The sequence below is a fragment of the Amia ocellicauda genome, chromosome 10, assembly GCF_036373705.1.
Source record: "Amia ocellicauda isolate fAmiCal2 chromosome 10, fAmiCal2.hap1, whole genome shotgun sequence".
NCBI classification, from domain to species: Eukaryota; Metazoa; Chordata; class Actinopteri; order Amiiformes; family Amiidae; genus Amia; species Amia ocellicauda.
Window position 1 is genome coordinate 26,949,129 of NC_089859.1, and position 15,967 is coordinate 26,965,095.

The 15,967-nt window shown below is 36.4% G+C and overlaps 3 protein-coding genes across 5 annotated transcripts in view; 2 read left to right on the forward strand and 1 right to left on the reverse strand.

Moving 5' to 3' along the window:
• The window catches only part of ctnnal1 (catenin (cadherin-associated protein), alpha-like 1), a 75,200-nt gene extending 72,142 nt beyond the window's left edge, over positions 1-3,058 (forward strand). For both annotated transcript variants that reach the window (XM_066715762.1, XM_066715763.1), the window contains exon 19: positions 549-3,058. In XM_066715762.1, the coding sequence (XP_066571859.1) occupies positions 549-713 (165 nt within the window). In that variant the 3' untranslated portion in view covers positions 714-3,058. The remainder of the gene's footprint in view (positions 1-548) is intronic.
• Position 3,059: 1 nt separating this feature from the next.
• On the reverse strand, positions 3,060-8,069 carry abitram (actin binding transcription modulator). Of its 2 annotated transcripts, none has more exons than XM_066715765.1 (7): positions 7,978-8,069; positions 7,606-7,680; positions 7,212-7,263; positions 4,882-5,011; positions 4,402-4,478; positions 4,075-4,144; positions 3,060-3,502 (listed from the first exon to the last, which is right to left on the reverse strand). In XM_066715765.1, exons 2-7 carry the CDS (start codon positions 7,673-7,675, stop codon positions 3,365-3,367), a joined length of 537 nt encoding a protein of 178 aa, XP_066571862.1. In that variant the 5' UTR covers positions 7,676-7,680; positions 7,978-8,069; the 3' UTR covers positions 3,060-3,364. The 2 variants fall into 2 exon arrangements, with proteins under 2 accessions (XP_066571862.1, XP_066571861.1); XM_066715764.1 differs by lacking the exon at positions 7,978-8,069 and adding an exon at positions 7,775-7,966.
• A 6,041-nt stretch (positions 8,070-14,110) lies between these two features.
• Positions 14,111-15,693, forward strand: LOC136760395 (uncharacterized). The gene is made up of 4 exons (XM_066715766.1): positions 14,111-14,270; positions 14,608-14,752; positions 14,912-15,020; positions 15,359-15,693. Exons 1-4 carry the CDS (start codon positions 14,192-14,194, stop codon positions 15,482-15,484), a joined length of 459 nt encoding a protein of 152 aa, XP_066571863.1. The 5' UTR covers positions 14,111-14,191; the 3' UTR covers positions 15,485-15,693.
• The last annotated feature ends 274 nt before the right edge of the window (positions 15,694-15,967 follow it).

Consider the following 15,967-nt stretch of genomic DNA (forward strand, 5'->3'; position numbering starts at 1 on the left):
ACACCCAGGAAATAAAACCAGGGAGAAATACCACAAGCTGTGTAAAAGCCCTCTGTCCTAAGGCTCTTTGACAATCCTTTTGGAGGCAATCACCCAAAACTACAATTTTCTGCAACATACCTGCACATTTCTATTACAATGTAATACCCCAGAGCAGGTTTGAATTGCTTCACAGATTTAAAGAGGTTGTGATACTGTAGAGTAGAGAGCTCTTTCATGTTCTGTATTGTGAATTGGTCTCAAAAATGGCACATTGCATTTGAATCTGAAGTACAGGACTGGATTGCTGCCAAATATCTGTAAGTTTAAAATGGTTTAAAATCTTTGTTATAAAATGGATATTATTTGGAATTCTAGAAAGATCAGAGAATTTCATATTGAGCTCGCTTCTAGTACAGATCGGTGCTCACAATGTTTATTTAATCAATATTAGCCAAGGGCTTATTTCTGGGGAGTTACATGTTGTTATGAAAGATGTCTTTTTATTTATTTTTTAAATACACATTTATAATGTGCATGTGTATTTTCTTTTTTTATCATTATTTTAGTACAAGTGTGAGAAGAGCAACTTAGGGTCCCCTCAGAGCTGGAGAGAGAAGCAACTGCCAACACCAGTGAGTGAAGATGCTCTCAATGGAAAAAATGCCAATGGCTTTGGAGTAAAATCACTGGAGCATCACATGGCCAACCTCACATTTCTAGAAAGCAAGTAACACGGCTCGCCTAGACACAACTAGGCAATCTTTTCCTGCTGCTGCCATCCCTATCACCCCCTGAATAAGCACAGCCATTTCCACCGGCTCCTTCCCGGGCTGCACGGGCCCGGCCCACACAGGACTGCTCTCGTCAGAGGGGTATCATCTGCTGTCCGTGGAGGAACATAAAAACACGCTCCCCACATTGCTATTTTGGTGTCCTCTTCTTCACAGATCTAAATTTCATATAGTAAGAGAACCACAGAATACATTTAGAGAACTAAAATATGAAAACAAGGAAAATAATAATGCACAGCAATGCATGGAATTTTTTTGTTTTTTAATAGTATACTAAGAGAATTACAGATCATATGACCAAGGGTGGTAAGACTACGCACAACAGCATTTCCTACAGAGTATGATTACATCTCATTTTTTGAAAAGCAAAATGCTAGATGTTTTTACACTGATCTTACACTTCCTGTTTTGGGCTATCCACAAGGTAGCTCAAGGTAAGTGCCTATGCAGATCTGTGAAAGCATTGCCATACACCAGGGTTAAAATGCTAACATCCAAATCATGCTTTTTATTCCCCCTCACAAAAAAACAACATATGAAAGCTTTGGAAATGGAATAAGTTATGTGTTAGTGTGACTCAATGGAAAGAGGAACAAGACACAAATCCAGTAAGGGCAGGGGTTGGGATTGAGAACCATTTGAATAACCATTAATGAAGGTACATAATTTTTTGGCTAAAAACATGGTGGTGTAATTGATACGAGGTCATCTCATCTTCAGCTTAACGAAACTGGGGGGAAATGTATCCAATTTATTCTCCCTACAGAAAGTATGGCAATGTTTCGTATATCAGTGGTTTGTTGAGTTTTGTAATGAGAAAAATGACCTCCCAATTTAAAAACTAATACTGTAGATGCAGTTATGTGAGTGTGTATAATGAAGATCTTAGACCAGCAAAACAAGATCTCATCACCACATTGCCGTTCATAAGCTGGCCTATTTGAGCTTCGCCTTTCCCCTCTTAAGAATTATTACTTTGTGTTTCGCAGTCAAAGCCTTGTGAAAATCACCGATCCATTTAAATGATGGACGAGTTGAAGAATGTGAATAAAGCCACTTCATAAAAAGCTGCTTTGAAGACATTTATCTGATCAACACATCTGTAACTTTAATTTCAAAAGTCCTGTGATAATAAGGATGGATTTTGACTTTTCTACAGTTGATCTGCAATATTGATATTCTCTTAAACAGAAGGTAAATAAAATAAAGCCCCGAATGGTTTGTTTTCCTCGAGTGTTAAAAGTGGTTTCATAGTATACACTAGTTCATTCTGCACTTTCTGATTGAGCAAATATTCATGAAAAAGTCATGTGTTGACCATAAAGATCATTCTTCAGATCTGCTTTCTTTCAGTGGCTTAATTGACACTCACTCAAAATTACCTGTGGAGTCGCAGGTCTCCTCTGTACGTCAGGGCACATGGAGCGCCATACTACTGAAACTCCCTTTTGTATATGGAAAAACTGTAGTGAGTGTTAAGGTACTTCAGAGAATACCGTGAAATCCAACAAAAGAAGCAAGGTCTTGCTACTGAATCCAGCTCTCATGCTCAGTCAGACTGGAGTACCTCTATAGGAGTCTCAAAAAACTAAAGATCCAAAGATGCTGCTATACTGGCTGTAAGCGAAGCCCTCAGACTTGTCACACATGCTGGATGTAGTGCACCACTGCTGGTATAAAGTGAGAAAAACTAAACTGAATCATTGATTTATGTTCCAGACCATTAATCCTTTGATTGCTGAATAATCAAAAAACACATTTGATGTATTTCTTATATAGTAATATGGCTCTATATATCTTTATGTGTATATATAAAAAATAGTGGATTTTATTCTTTCATATAATTTAGATCTAGCAACCTATTTTCGATCAAATACTGAAGTACGAAATCTGAAGCTATCTAGTCCTAAAACCATAGGGTTTGCCTGTAACCTTGTGAAGAAGTATAAATACTGTGTATTTCTGTTGTGCTGATACTTTCAAAGTAGTCGAACAAGGCCCTGAATCAGAGACGCGCCTTCATCACCAAAGGGTTAATGTTCCCTTTGCCAGATCTGACACGCTTCTGTCTAAACATAAATGTCTTGCCCATTTGATACTCTGCAGGGGGATAGGAAAACAAAAAGCATGAACGAACTACTGAACACATTTGTAGTGTAGAGAACTTCTACCATATTTATTTTTCATGTAAAAGAAGTTTTGTTTTTTGTTTTTTACTATTCTCTAATAATTAACATGTCAAATTTATATTTTTCAAATAAAAATCTTAATTCTTTACTCCTTAACCTCACTGTTATGGTTTTATTTGAAAACAATACATCCAAACATTATTTTCTTTCAACTGCTTTTCAAAATAATTATAAAAAGTTATGCATTTTTCAAAAAACCAACTCTACACTGATAACTATTCTCCTTATTTCCGTTTCTTCACATGGTGTTCCCTTAAGCCTACTAGGGATGGAGAGCTCTTAATGCCTCGGCTGTATCTGAAAACTGCAGAAATGTGTTCCTGACAGCCCTCATGTCGCAGTATAAGCCCCCAGCTTGAACAGATAAGCAGACAAGTTGCTGCACAAAGCTACACGTTGCGGTCAGCATGGCTCTGGAGTGCTGCTCTGTCTTTTCGAAACGATATCTTCGTACTCTGTCCGGGTCAAGAGTCCCTGGGTTACACTCTTACTTTCTTCAAATTTAGGCAGCACAACTGCGATGTAGCCCTCTGTGGACGGCTGGGGGAAGAGAATGAAATCAGAGTCCATTACCTCAAATAGTGTTTTGATTCAGAAAACCAAAAGGGGGACTCTTGACTCTAGTCCTCACGCATAAAGCAGTATTTACAGTGAATCTGTAGAGAACCAGATGACGACACAGGGAGACGGCTCCTCCAAACGTGATACAAAGGAACTCTACAAACGTATTCAAAAACAAACCACCTTGCAGTAACCTGTATATAGACAACCAAGTGAAAACACTGGTGATGTTATTTAATCTTCTTAGAAATAAATCTAAATTATAACCAGCATAATGTCTTAAGTGCATAAAAGAAAACTAATTAAATTCGGGCAATGACAGCATGATTACAACAATTCAATTAGATGTATTGCACAAGCACAATTACTGGCATTTCATATTTTCATTATGACACTTTAGACCTAGAACACAATCTTAGCACTAAAGTTTCATTCTTTCTATTTTTTTACTTTTGGACATCCTGAAAGACACTACAAAACAATATATAGCCTATATCAAATCTTCCATTATTAAAGCGAGGTTACAGTGTGGGGAAAAAAATAAAATGTACCTTTTCCAGTAAGAGATCAGAATTTGTGATAAGATCTTCATTTACTTCCAAGAGGCGTCCTCTAATACAGCTAGGAGAAAACAAATAATCAGTGCGATACACTAGATGTATGACTACACGCACACACACACGCACACTTCTGGGCCATCACCCTCTCCCTGCAATGTCTTCATTAAAACACTCCCAAAACATGAGTATCTTAATTTCATGCCCCACAAACCCACTCACTCTTGACATGTGTTGCAAATGCAACACAGACAATTAGTCAAACGCCGGACATTACACTTTTACAGTACAGAATATAGAAGTCTTTAATGCAACTCTTACCTACAAATCGTATATTCCTCCCCATCTGCACACATTATTCTGCACAGAGGTGCAAACTCAGTGAGAAACTGGCCACCCTGCATGAAGAAATAAGCAAGTAAATATAGAATAGTCTTTTTTCAAATACTCTAACATTTACAATTACATTTAAATACCTACACTTTGGCATTATCCGTTATTCATGTTATTTATGTTTTTCTACAGCTTCATAATAACCATTTTTTGCAAACACATTTGTGAGCTTCAGTAAACTAAAAATGCTTGAAAATAAAAGGCAAACGGGTACAAAAAACAAAAAAATGAAACCAAGTGTAACAATGCGACGCACAAAACTGCACCTGCTGTCCACTGGAACAGAAGTACGAGAAACGGTTCAAACCAGTGACAGGAAGCACATGGCTTTAGGGCCAGGTTTGTCAGTTACCAAAATACCAGACAGTAGCCCATTCATTCATCTGTGCGTGTACGAGTCAAACACACCCTCTTGGATTTCCCAGAAACCTTGTTCTGGAGCCGGCTGCAGTTGGCACTGATCTGGTAATTGATGCTCTTGATTTTTTTGCCTTGTTGTACAATTGGGTGCGATTCTGCCAGTGTGATGACACAGATTCTGTGAAAGACATATAGTGGGTTATACAAACAACTGATAAAAACAGCATGTTTTGGGGTGTTCCCTGTTCTGAAGCACATTGACTGTCACCAGTCTACCTTTACATCCAAGCCAGACCTGACAAATTGATAAACACACCCTTCCAGTACATGTGGAAAAACCCAGTGTACATACAACAAGGATTAAAACAAATTAATCCTCATTGGCCATTCAGAAGTATTTACAAATTCACTCCAAAGTCACACAGAAAGGCAGCCAAAGATCATTTCTCACTGGAAGGAATTGCTGCAGGCAGCTTGACATTTTTGTATACCATCGTTCTGTGACTTTTGTATCCAGATTTCTTCGGTTTTCTCCAATGCAGGATAGTTGCTAAATGTGCTCTATATTCCATGAACTGTATCAAATGTGACAAAAGATTAACCCTTGAAACTTCATGTACAAATCAGCCAACCCAATGAGTAACTGTCATTTAAATAGGATTGGAACGAACTGCAAATGGTTCTCACAACACTCCTGGTTCAAAACCTGTCAATCCATTTGGCTGCCTTCATTAAGAACTTCGAAATTAGGACTTCATCTCAAAAGCCACTACTTTTTCTCCAATTGTAACATCAGGAGAAAATGTAAGAAATATTCCTTTAGAATTCAAAAATGTGCCTTTACGTTTTCTTTTTTGGTACACATCGGCTATGATGAGGAAGTCGTCTGAAAATCACTACATAATGTTAAAGTTGCCATAGAAACAACTGGTTCCCATGCAATGCACTTGACTTAATTAGGAAACAAGATGCTTATGAAACAATTTACAGTCAGTAGGCATTTAATACAAAGGACGCGGTGGGAGGATTATGCTCCCAGCCTGACATGATGATTACCCAAGGTTAACCTCATGCATACAAGTCAATTTAAATTTTTCCCCAAGTTGTTTAACATATAAACGTCTTAACTCTTTCTGTGTGCACTAGAGGAACACCGTTTCACTGGCGTCGTGCTAATGTGCAAATATTGTCATTTTCATTTTCTTATCTTGCATAAATGTTTCTGCGGGAATAAAACTTCAAACACAAAATAATTCCCTTCACAGCATAAATAGAAGTTCCAACATGTTTTGGTTTCATCTGTGATTTCAAAAGTGAAATATTTTGCCATGTGGCTTTCATGCACTAAATAAAGCCCAGTGGTTAATGTACTTAAAATGAATCATTTAAATTATTCCTGCTGTATTTTTAGTATCCAAGTCTTTTTTTAATAATTCATTTTCTGCAGAAATGAATTAATCTCATCATTATTTACAGCTGCCACATTGATTTTCAAGACGACCCGTGTTATTGGAGCACATGCAAAAGATTCCTTGTTCACAATTTGACTTCGTTAGGGGTATTGATTGCATGTCTTCACTAGCTAATGACAAGTGCAATAAAGTGGAACATTAAGCCCTTATCAATTTTCAAGTGCCTGTAGGTGGGCACTAGAAACCTGTAATGAGATCAGACTGAAAGTGAATATCACTAATGAGGGGAGAAGCATTCTTAGAAGTTTGAACTTAACCAAGAACCGATATTAAATAATGACGTTTCTGTTGATAGTAAAATAAATACATTTAATAACCACAGTAAACGTCATTTTAGAAGCTTAGATATGATACATAGTTAGCAATTAACTTTTCCAACAGATGCGTTTAAAAAGCTTAGCACTGTCCTTTATCAGTCCCGGAGAGGCCCTAGGTGAAAAAAATAAAATTATTTGTTGTTAGTCCTTTCAAAATCTCCACAAATTCCAAGTACTAATGCAATGTTTTCATTATTAATTAGCCACCACTTTGAGAGACATTTTTCTTTAAGAATATTCTTACAATGTGCATTTAGGAAAACAAACACCCATGAAGACTTATATAGTCCCTATTACACTGCAGCTGGGCTTTCTGCAGCTTAACCTTGACATACACAGGTTAGTGAAGCGACTGTACCTGGCCTACTTGTAGAGAAAAAGCTGATTTGGGTCTAAAATGGTTTTTAATTGCACCAGTACTCCACTATTTCCAAGACCTCGGGCAGCTGCTGTCATTATATTGATCAGTTTGGGGTTCATTGAATAGATTCAGTAGAGGGAGCTCAAGCAGCAGGTTTCATGAGAGCCACATTTCAACCTGTATACACCTTTTTAAAGCTCATGGGAATGGCATGTGAAATGCTCTTACCGGTTTGAATGCTGTAGGATGCAATGGTCTTCACACGGTTTATTCTTCAAGTCTAGAACAGAGTAACACTGACTTTATATTTGTATGAAGTACAGAGCAAACAACACCACACCTTTTACAACATACAGCTTCCATTCAATAATATCTAAAAACAAATACACTAAATAATAGTTTGCATTATGATCTAAATGGGCTAGTTTATATGTAAATGGACGAAACTAATCGGTTTTTTTGTTTTTTTTTTTCACGTTAGGACTAATTTTCTTGGCATCTCCTAATAGTGCGAAAACTCTGCGTTTTCTCTTAAACAAAAAAAAAAATAGTTACACGTTTTAAATTCGCCAAAACATATGTAAGCATGTATAGTTAGTTGCCTCATAGCTCTTATACATACCGGTTTTATACCACCGGGTAAAATACCGATCGATTACAGAAGGAGCTCCGCTTTCCTGCACAGCAGCCATCGATACTGAAAAGTGAATCCGACAGATAAGATAATAAATGTAACGACAAAATATACGATTAGTCTCACATAACGGTGCACGTCGAGCTCAATAACTAACTTCTCCCGAGTCCAGCCCGGCTCTCAAAACTGCACCGGATGCCCAGTGTGTGTGCGCCCGCAATTGAGCCCGTCTTTCTCACCACTACAGCCATTATATATTCCGGACGGCTGTTTCCACATTGTTACAATACATATGATTGCAATGATGATAAATAAGGCTTCAAATAAAGCGAAATGAGGGATACACAGGCGGCGGCTCACTCTTAAAGCCCTTTTAAATCGCGTTTCCTTATTTTCTCCGGCCTTCACGCCTTCCCGTAGACTCGACCAATCCATCCACCGACACTGAACACTCCGTAAGCTAGTGCACCGCAGTGTAGCGTATGATTAGTTTTTACTTTATTATTACTAGTTATTATATACACAGCATATTATGGTTAAATATGGCTTCATAACGTGTTGTAGCTGTTATGTGTTTATGTTGTCATACATGATTATATGTAGTATTTGTAAACTCATATTAATACAGAAATACATACGGGAGCATCATAAGGCAATTTTTTAAATAAACGTATTATTTCTTTTTCCGCGACGAAATAATAATAATAATAATAATAATACAAAGTTACTATCAGTACTGTTAGAATTGTAAGTATTATATGGTATAATTGGGAGAAATCAAATAATGTAAAATTACCATATGTGCCCCGCTGATTAAATAGGCATTTCAATACAAAGTGGAGACAATCTAAATATAATATAGCAATTTCCTTTTCTTTAGTTTTAGTTTTTGTTAGTTTCCCAGACATGTATATTTGCAGTTCCTGGTTAATAATAAACCAGTTGAATGTGGTTCAATGCTGCAGTGTTCCTGATGTTTTTTTGGTTTAAATTCACATTGCATAACTCTGGATGTTCCAGTGGATGCCAGGATTATGACATCCTGGGATTATGAGAATAAATAATTACAATTATTATAATGAAGTTTATGTCCGCTATTAAAACTGCTGCTTTTTAAAGTGATAAATACACACAGATGAACTTAAAAATCAAATGTACTTTGAGAGTAGATCTTCTCATCTCATAAATACAAATATTTTTAAAACATTCTCATGGACCCTGCTGCTTAAATCCTGAACAGACAGCAGTTTCAAGAGTGCACTTACTTAAAAAAAAAAACATTAGAGTTGAGACCAATCAAACAAAATAAAATGTTTTGTTTTGTTCAGTCAGATTCAGAATTAGTTGTATGTTGATATTTTGTTCAGTGCTTATTTGGGTGGTTACAGATCATATGGTAGGTAGACATTGCTTACATTTTTATATTTCATCTTTTAGAATGTCCTCATGAATGAAACATGTTACAATGTTTCATGTTATAAAGCTACACCTGACAGAGGCAAGGACAAATCATTGTTCTATCATGTTTGCTACCCCTCACCCCCTCACCCCCTCACCGTACAGCAACTGTGAGATCTTATGGTTATATTTGCAGTTTCTGCTTAACAATACTCAGTTGAATGTGAGTAAATATCGTTGCATTCATGTTATTGTAAGCAAAGGTCTTGGTAATATTCCAAATTCTACAATACTTGGACTGTTCCAGACTTAACAGAAATTAGACCACAACAGGTAGTAGGTCACGAATTCACAGAACTGTAACATCCTGTAATTTATTATGGGGATAAATAAACATTCTTTCATAATTTATGTTTATTAAACTTGGATCAGTACTTCCTGTGTGCCATTTCATCTGCACCTGCAGTTTGTGACCGTTAAATGTTTGTAATTCTAAAACTTTACTAATATATTATTAATCAAATGAGCAGCCTGCCAGTGTTGAGACGCAATGGGTTATGGGATGTTTGGTACCCACGCAGATGCAGGTCTGGTTTAGTCTGATACACATGTTTTCTGGTCTGTTGTATTGCCACGTATATATATAGGCATTTCGTTTTTGTATAAAAAGGCAGAGTTAGGTCTGTCTTTACTCAGTTCATTCCACTGAATAGAAATCTCCCACCAGCTTCACTGATCCCAGCTACTACCATGGACGCCTACAAGACAACATTCAGCCTCTGTCTCCTGGCCACGCTGGTGCTGACGGTGACCTCTTCATTTGGCGGTGGGTATACAATACATATATACACACACAACATTGCAAACAATACTAGGGCATGCTGGGTCATGTACACAGTGTATGACTTATTTTTAACGCCATTGATATCAACACTATTTGCTTTAACTGATTAAACACTAGAGTTTGAATTGAATCTGTAGTGCGCTGAGCCCACCCTACATCTTTATCGCCACCAGAGGTCACACTTGCTCCACTCTTGCCATGTTCTCTCTGGATTCCCCACTCATCTCCAATCATTTATTGAACCATCACTCCCTGCTCCACTGGTCAATTACCACACCTGCCGCTCATCTCCCTGTTAAGCAGCACTCTCTCTCTCTCTCTCAATTCAATTCAATTCAAGGGTGCTTTATTGGCATGACAAACAGTTTCGTAGTGTTGCCAAAGCAGTTGATATTATATACATTGAAAAATAATAAAAGGTATCTGTCTCTCTCTCTCTCTCTCTCTCTCTCTCTCTCTCTCTCTCTCTCTATATATATATATATATATATATATATATATATATATATATATACATACCCTTTGTTCCCCACTTCCAGTGCAAGGTCTTGTTGTTTTTTCTGTGACATTACTGAGCTGTCCTACCTTATTTTGCCTTCCTGTGTTTTGCGATCTGTGCTTCCCTTCTTTGACCAGGGTTCTTTGGATTCTCCTGATCAGCCTGTCTGCCTAATCCCATGACCTTCTGACCGTTTCTTGACCATGAGTTTGTTTCGCCCTTATTATTGTTCTGGTTAACCGGCCCTAGACCTCTTGACTGTCCTGACCTGTCCCTCGAGCTCTGCCCCTGGGTCCATTACTACTGGCGATCCTGGTCATTACAGAATCCTTTTTTTCATGTTAGTACCTTTGGAAGAGGCAGCAATCAATTAAAATTAGCTGTTCTGACTAATCCTAATTTCTGTGCATTTCTGTGCAAGATGGTTACCTTCCATTGAACTAGAGAACAATGGAAAGGATCCTGTTCATTTAAGTAACTTAAAACAAGGGACAGGCTTTAGACTAGATTGAATTGATAACTAGAGTTTGCAGTTCTAAATGATACCACTGAGAAGAACATTTACAGACGGGTGTGAAGGTTTGGCAAAGACGTTAATAGTTTTCCACATATTAGAAAAGGCATTGATGTTAAAGATACATATTCAGTAACAGTATGATCAATGTGCAGGCGGAGGATCCTATAGCTATGACCTGTCCACTCAGTCTGACCTCACCAAGCTGTAAAAAGCCAAAGTGTACAAGGCAGAGAGAATGAGAAGACCACTGAAAGGGGTTAATTTCAAGTTTGGGATAATAAGCCACAGCGGAGTCAGGTAAGTAAATGTAATCTCCTGGGAGATCAGCACTACAGAACTCTACTGATATTATTTTTTCATAAAAGTGCAAGCATCGTTTGAATATGTTAGAATGAAAATTAAATATGACAGGTGTCACATTTGTCTAGCCTTGCAGCACACCTTAAATAGTGCAGCCAAAATGACCAAATATCAACATGCTTTGAGATTTTAAATGGGAGAAATACAAACGTGGTTTACTTGGAAGAGATGAGCACAAGCAGAGTTTTGCCAACAGCATTTCCTTGAAATATTCGTTCCTTGAGACCTCGGGAAACTGAGAGCAAGTGAAATGTGTAGTATTATTTGTTTAGTTATGTAAGTTATCCATAAGCACTAATAAACAGGACTAGTAAAGTGACGTTACTGTACAATCTCCTAACAGTTATTGTTTCATTGAGTATTGAGTTAATATTTTCTTCTTTTGCTGGTCAGAGTAACACTGGCAGATGGAACCAAGTGGCTGGTTCATACTAAGTAATGACTTTGGGATCAGTTCCCAGACAGTGGTGGTTGATGCTCGCCATATGAGTGACAAGTGGGAGGTAAGTATTTCCCCAAAAAGGTTTTTTTAACTTCACCACCAAAATTATTGGCACCCTTGTTAAAGATGAGCACAAAAATTCTGTATTAAACAAACATAGGTACTGAACTTTATTTTATGCTCAAAAATATGGGAAAACTATTTTATATTAATAATTATTGGCACCCCTAAATATTCTTCTAAAGTAAATCAAACAAAATTAAATCTACTTCAATTTTCTACTTTAAGTACATCTCAGTCCTAGGAACTATAGGTCTATAGTTCTAAGACTGTCTAAATAAATCTAAGTTACACATACTACATATAACGAGTATTATTAAGTAGTATACACAAATACTCTTTAACTTGATCTTGTTATATTCTGCTAAATTCATAACCTATACTTTATCAAATGGGACTAGAAGAACATGTTTAATTTTGAGAAGCATCTGACATATTTTGAATGAGAATAAATGTAGGTAAACTGTTGTAATACTATAACTAACCTCTAAGAAAGTTAATCTTTCTAATAACATAAAGCATAAGGTATTTAAATTTTTTTTTAGTTGTTATCATAAACCTTAGAACTGGTTTGTGAATTTCAGGTGATTGAACAAAGGATTTCCGAGGCTCAAAAACAGTTGGAGACTTCGTCAAGGCGGGGGGTACTGACTACCAGGCAATATTTGACAATTGCCATTTTGGGTCTAGAAGAATGATGGAAGATTGAAAATGTAGTACCCCTTCCTTGAGGTATTAATCTGGATTACCTTTAACAAATGTTTCCAGCTATTAATAATATAACATTTTGACATTTGAATGCAAAGGATAAGTGCTTCTTTTATGTCTGTGCTTCTGCTTTATTGGCTGTAGACATTAATTTATTCAATGCAAATAGGTTGATGGGTTTATGTTAACAATACAGCACTCTGCCGTACTAAGAGAATATATATTATTGTATGTCGAATAAATTCTTAAATATTTTTTCATGTGTTTTTTATTCTTTTAAGTAGTGCTGTTCATGAGAAAAAAAGAGAAACAAAATTTCAGCTTCTTTCCGGAATATAGGAGAACAGCTAACAGCTTTTTTTTTTCTTCCTCTCGATGCACTAAAATGAAAAAGACACCACCAGCTAGGAGTGATTCACAATTTGTTTTGGGAATTGCATGTGAAAACTGTAAGACCTATTTAAATGAGTACCATGTTGCTAACTGGGTAAGGTATTTATAACCCACAATATATAAATACACAAGTATTGTCACCGATATTTATTTTCTCAATTTATACTTTATGTGATTACACAATGTCAGAACTGTATGAGTGACTATAAAATAATGGCTGCAGGTCATGTATTCCATCTTTTTGAGTGTTGCAAATAGGCAACATCTAAGCACAAATGTGTCTAAAACATAAGTGCAATGACTGACCAGGAATAAAACCATTCACATGTGCCAGTGTGGATGTGCAATGCATTGTGGGGTGAGCTGAAGTTAAGGGAAGAGCAGAAAGCAGAGCCCAATGGATTAAAAGGGTCTTTGCATTGTTATTTTTCTCTTATTACATTTCTCAATCTTTTATCATTCATGAATGATCTCAATCTTTAATTTCTTAATCTCGGTGTCAGTTCCAATATTTATATTCTCAATACTCAATGATTTGTCTGAACATACTTTCCAAGAACACACACTCTGCAAAATATGCCTTTTCTGTCCCAGTCACCAGTATGTTGATTTTTATTCTAAGCTGTCCAGCTGTCTAAGGATTTATAGCTAACAGTTATTTTCCAGGATCCCTTCACTGTTCAATGGGTGCATTTTCATTATGCTCTTCTTTTCGTTATTATTTTTTAAATTAAGATCAATTACATCAATGTATGGTGTAACTTAACAAACAGCCTACATGTTTAGGAGGCCTAATATTATAACAGGCGACATTAAATGTGACATAATCAAAAGAATAAACTCCACTGTTATTCCATTTCATGATCGGTTTGGAACAAAAATGCCCACGAAACAACACCTTCAATTACACAGAAAAAGTTGTATGTAGGCTACGCAACACGGATCAGCACTGAATAAGTACTACTGTGGTAAGAGGTCTCCTAACCTCATGTTTATGAAACCTTTGTCAGTAAATTCTGTGAACCAATACACAATGGCAAATTTGCAACAGAACTTTCCCAAATAATGTAACTCCAGTATTCATGCCAAGTCGAAAATCAGTTCCAGTAGTTTTTTTTTTTTGTATTTACCAAGAATGTAAATTTACTGACAAGGAACATTTCACAATACTTGGACAGCTATACTGATATAGATTTTGCCTGCCTTTTTGTATTTGAATAGTGATGTCATTTGTTTTGGAGGGCAAAGACATTGATTTTCAGTTGTATAAAAAGGCAGCGTTAGGTCTGTCGTTACTCAGTTCATTCCACTGAATAGAAATCTCCACCAGCTTCACTGATCCCAGCTACTACCATGGACGCCTACAAGACAACATTCAGCCTCTGTCTCCTGGCCACGCTGGTGCTGACGGTGACCTCTTCATTTAGTGGTGGTATGCATAATATAAATATGTATATATATATAAATATATATATATATATATATATATATATATATATATATATATATATCGATTTCAATGCAGTGGCAACATAAGGATAATCTTAACTCAGTTCAATCAACTGGAAATTTTACAGAATAAGGGTAACATTGCAATAACATTATATGAATCACTAAACAAATGGCATGAATACGTTTGACCACAGCTGTACTGTATCTGAGAAGAGGGTGTGTAAAGTAGTGTGTATTTGTGGGGGTGGTATTATTCATGGTCTTCACCCAGATGTATATTAAAAGCATTCAGTAATACAAGTATCATCTGTGTTCAGGCGGAGGATCCTATAGCTATGACCTTTCCAAGCAGTCTGACCTCACCAAGCTGTACAACTCCAAGGTGTATATTGCGGACAGAATGCGGAGACCACTGGAAGGGACTTCTTTCATGTTTGGGAAATTAAGTCACAGTGGAGTCAGGTAAATAAATATTTTATCCAGGGAGCCTTTTTTAGTTATTTAAGTTTTCCATAAACAGTACTAGCAGTAAAAAAAACTAGTAAAGTGAACTTAATGTAAAATATTATAACAATTATTGTTTCTTAGTATTGATAAACATGCTCTTCTTTTACTGGTCAGAGTAACACTGGCAGATGGAACCAAGTGGCTGATTCATAAAGGCAATGACTTTGGGATCAGTTCCCAGACAGTGGTGGTTGATGCTCGCCATATGTCTAGCAGTTGGAAGGCAAGTAATTCACACCATGGAGATTACTTTTTATCTGTATACAAATTATAGGTATATCTAACAGACTATCTTTGTTAATATGAGGTTCCTGTAATTTACAAACAGCAGTAACGATTACCTTTATTCCAGAAGCATTCTGCATGTTTTGTATGTGAATAAATGTGTGGTGATAAGTGTGGGTGTCTATGTCTTTGTAACTGGTAAATCTGTAATATTGAAGCTGGATTAACAGGCTTCTATGGAGGTTACTCTTTCAAATAAATAAGTGAAAGCTATTTTTCTATAAATGTCAGTATTGCTCATAACCCTGAAAAGTTTTTGTTTCTCTTGAATTTCAGATCATCGAAACAAAGAATTTCCAAGGCTCAAAAAGAGTTACAGACTTTGTCAAAGCTGGGGGCACTGACTACAGTCTCATCTTTGACAATTGCCATGATGGGGCTGATAGAATGATGGATGGTTGAAAAGTAGTAACCCTCCAGTGTGACATATTCTTTTATTTCACTTTTCAATGCAGGCAATTACTGCTTCTGTTTGTTTTCTGCCTAATTTAGTCATTTATTTAATGCAAGCAGATCAATATGCTAATATTACAAAAACAGCACTCTGACATGAGCAAAATGTATTTAGTTTTTTTGTCCAAGAAATTATGTTAATAAAAAAAATGATGTAACACCTTTTTGTGATTAATTTGTATTCTATTGTATTTTATTATTGATCATAAAGAAAAATGGAAAAGTAAACAACAGCTAACACCAGCTATTACAGTGATACACATTTTAGAAATTGCATTTGACAACTGTAAAACCTTGTCCCATATATGATTGCATTGATATTCATTGTGTAATGTTGTGTTTAATAATCCACAGTACATAAACATACGAGTATTGACACAAAGTAATACATTTATATACAGTTAGGTCCATAAATATTTGGACAGCGACAAT

Coding starts and splice junctions, on each gene's coding strand:
- abitram (XM_066715764.1), bottom strand. CDS start 7,868: ATGGCTGTAGTGGTGAGAAAGACGGGCTCAATTGCGGGCGCACACACA. Junction 7,681..7,774: donor CCGGGCTGGACTCGGGAGAA/GTTAGTTATTGA, acceptor TTCACTTTTCAG/TATCGATGGCTGCTGTGCAG. Junction 7,264..7,605: donor TACCCGGTGGTATAAAACCG/GTATGTATAAGA, acceptor ACTCTGTTCTAG/ACTTGAAGAATAAACCGTGT.
- LOC136760395 (XM_066715766.1), top strand. CDS start 14,192: ATGGACGCCTACAAGACAACATTCAGCCTCTGTCTCCTGGCCACGCTG. Junction 14,753..14,911: donor TTAAGTCACAGTGGAGTCAG/GTAAATAAATAT, acceptor TTTACTGGTCAG/AGTAACACTGGCAGATGGAA. Junction 15,021..15,358: donor ATATGTCTAGCAGTTGGAAG/GCAAGTAATTCA, acceptor CTTGAATTTCAG/ATCATCGAAACAAAGAATTT.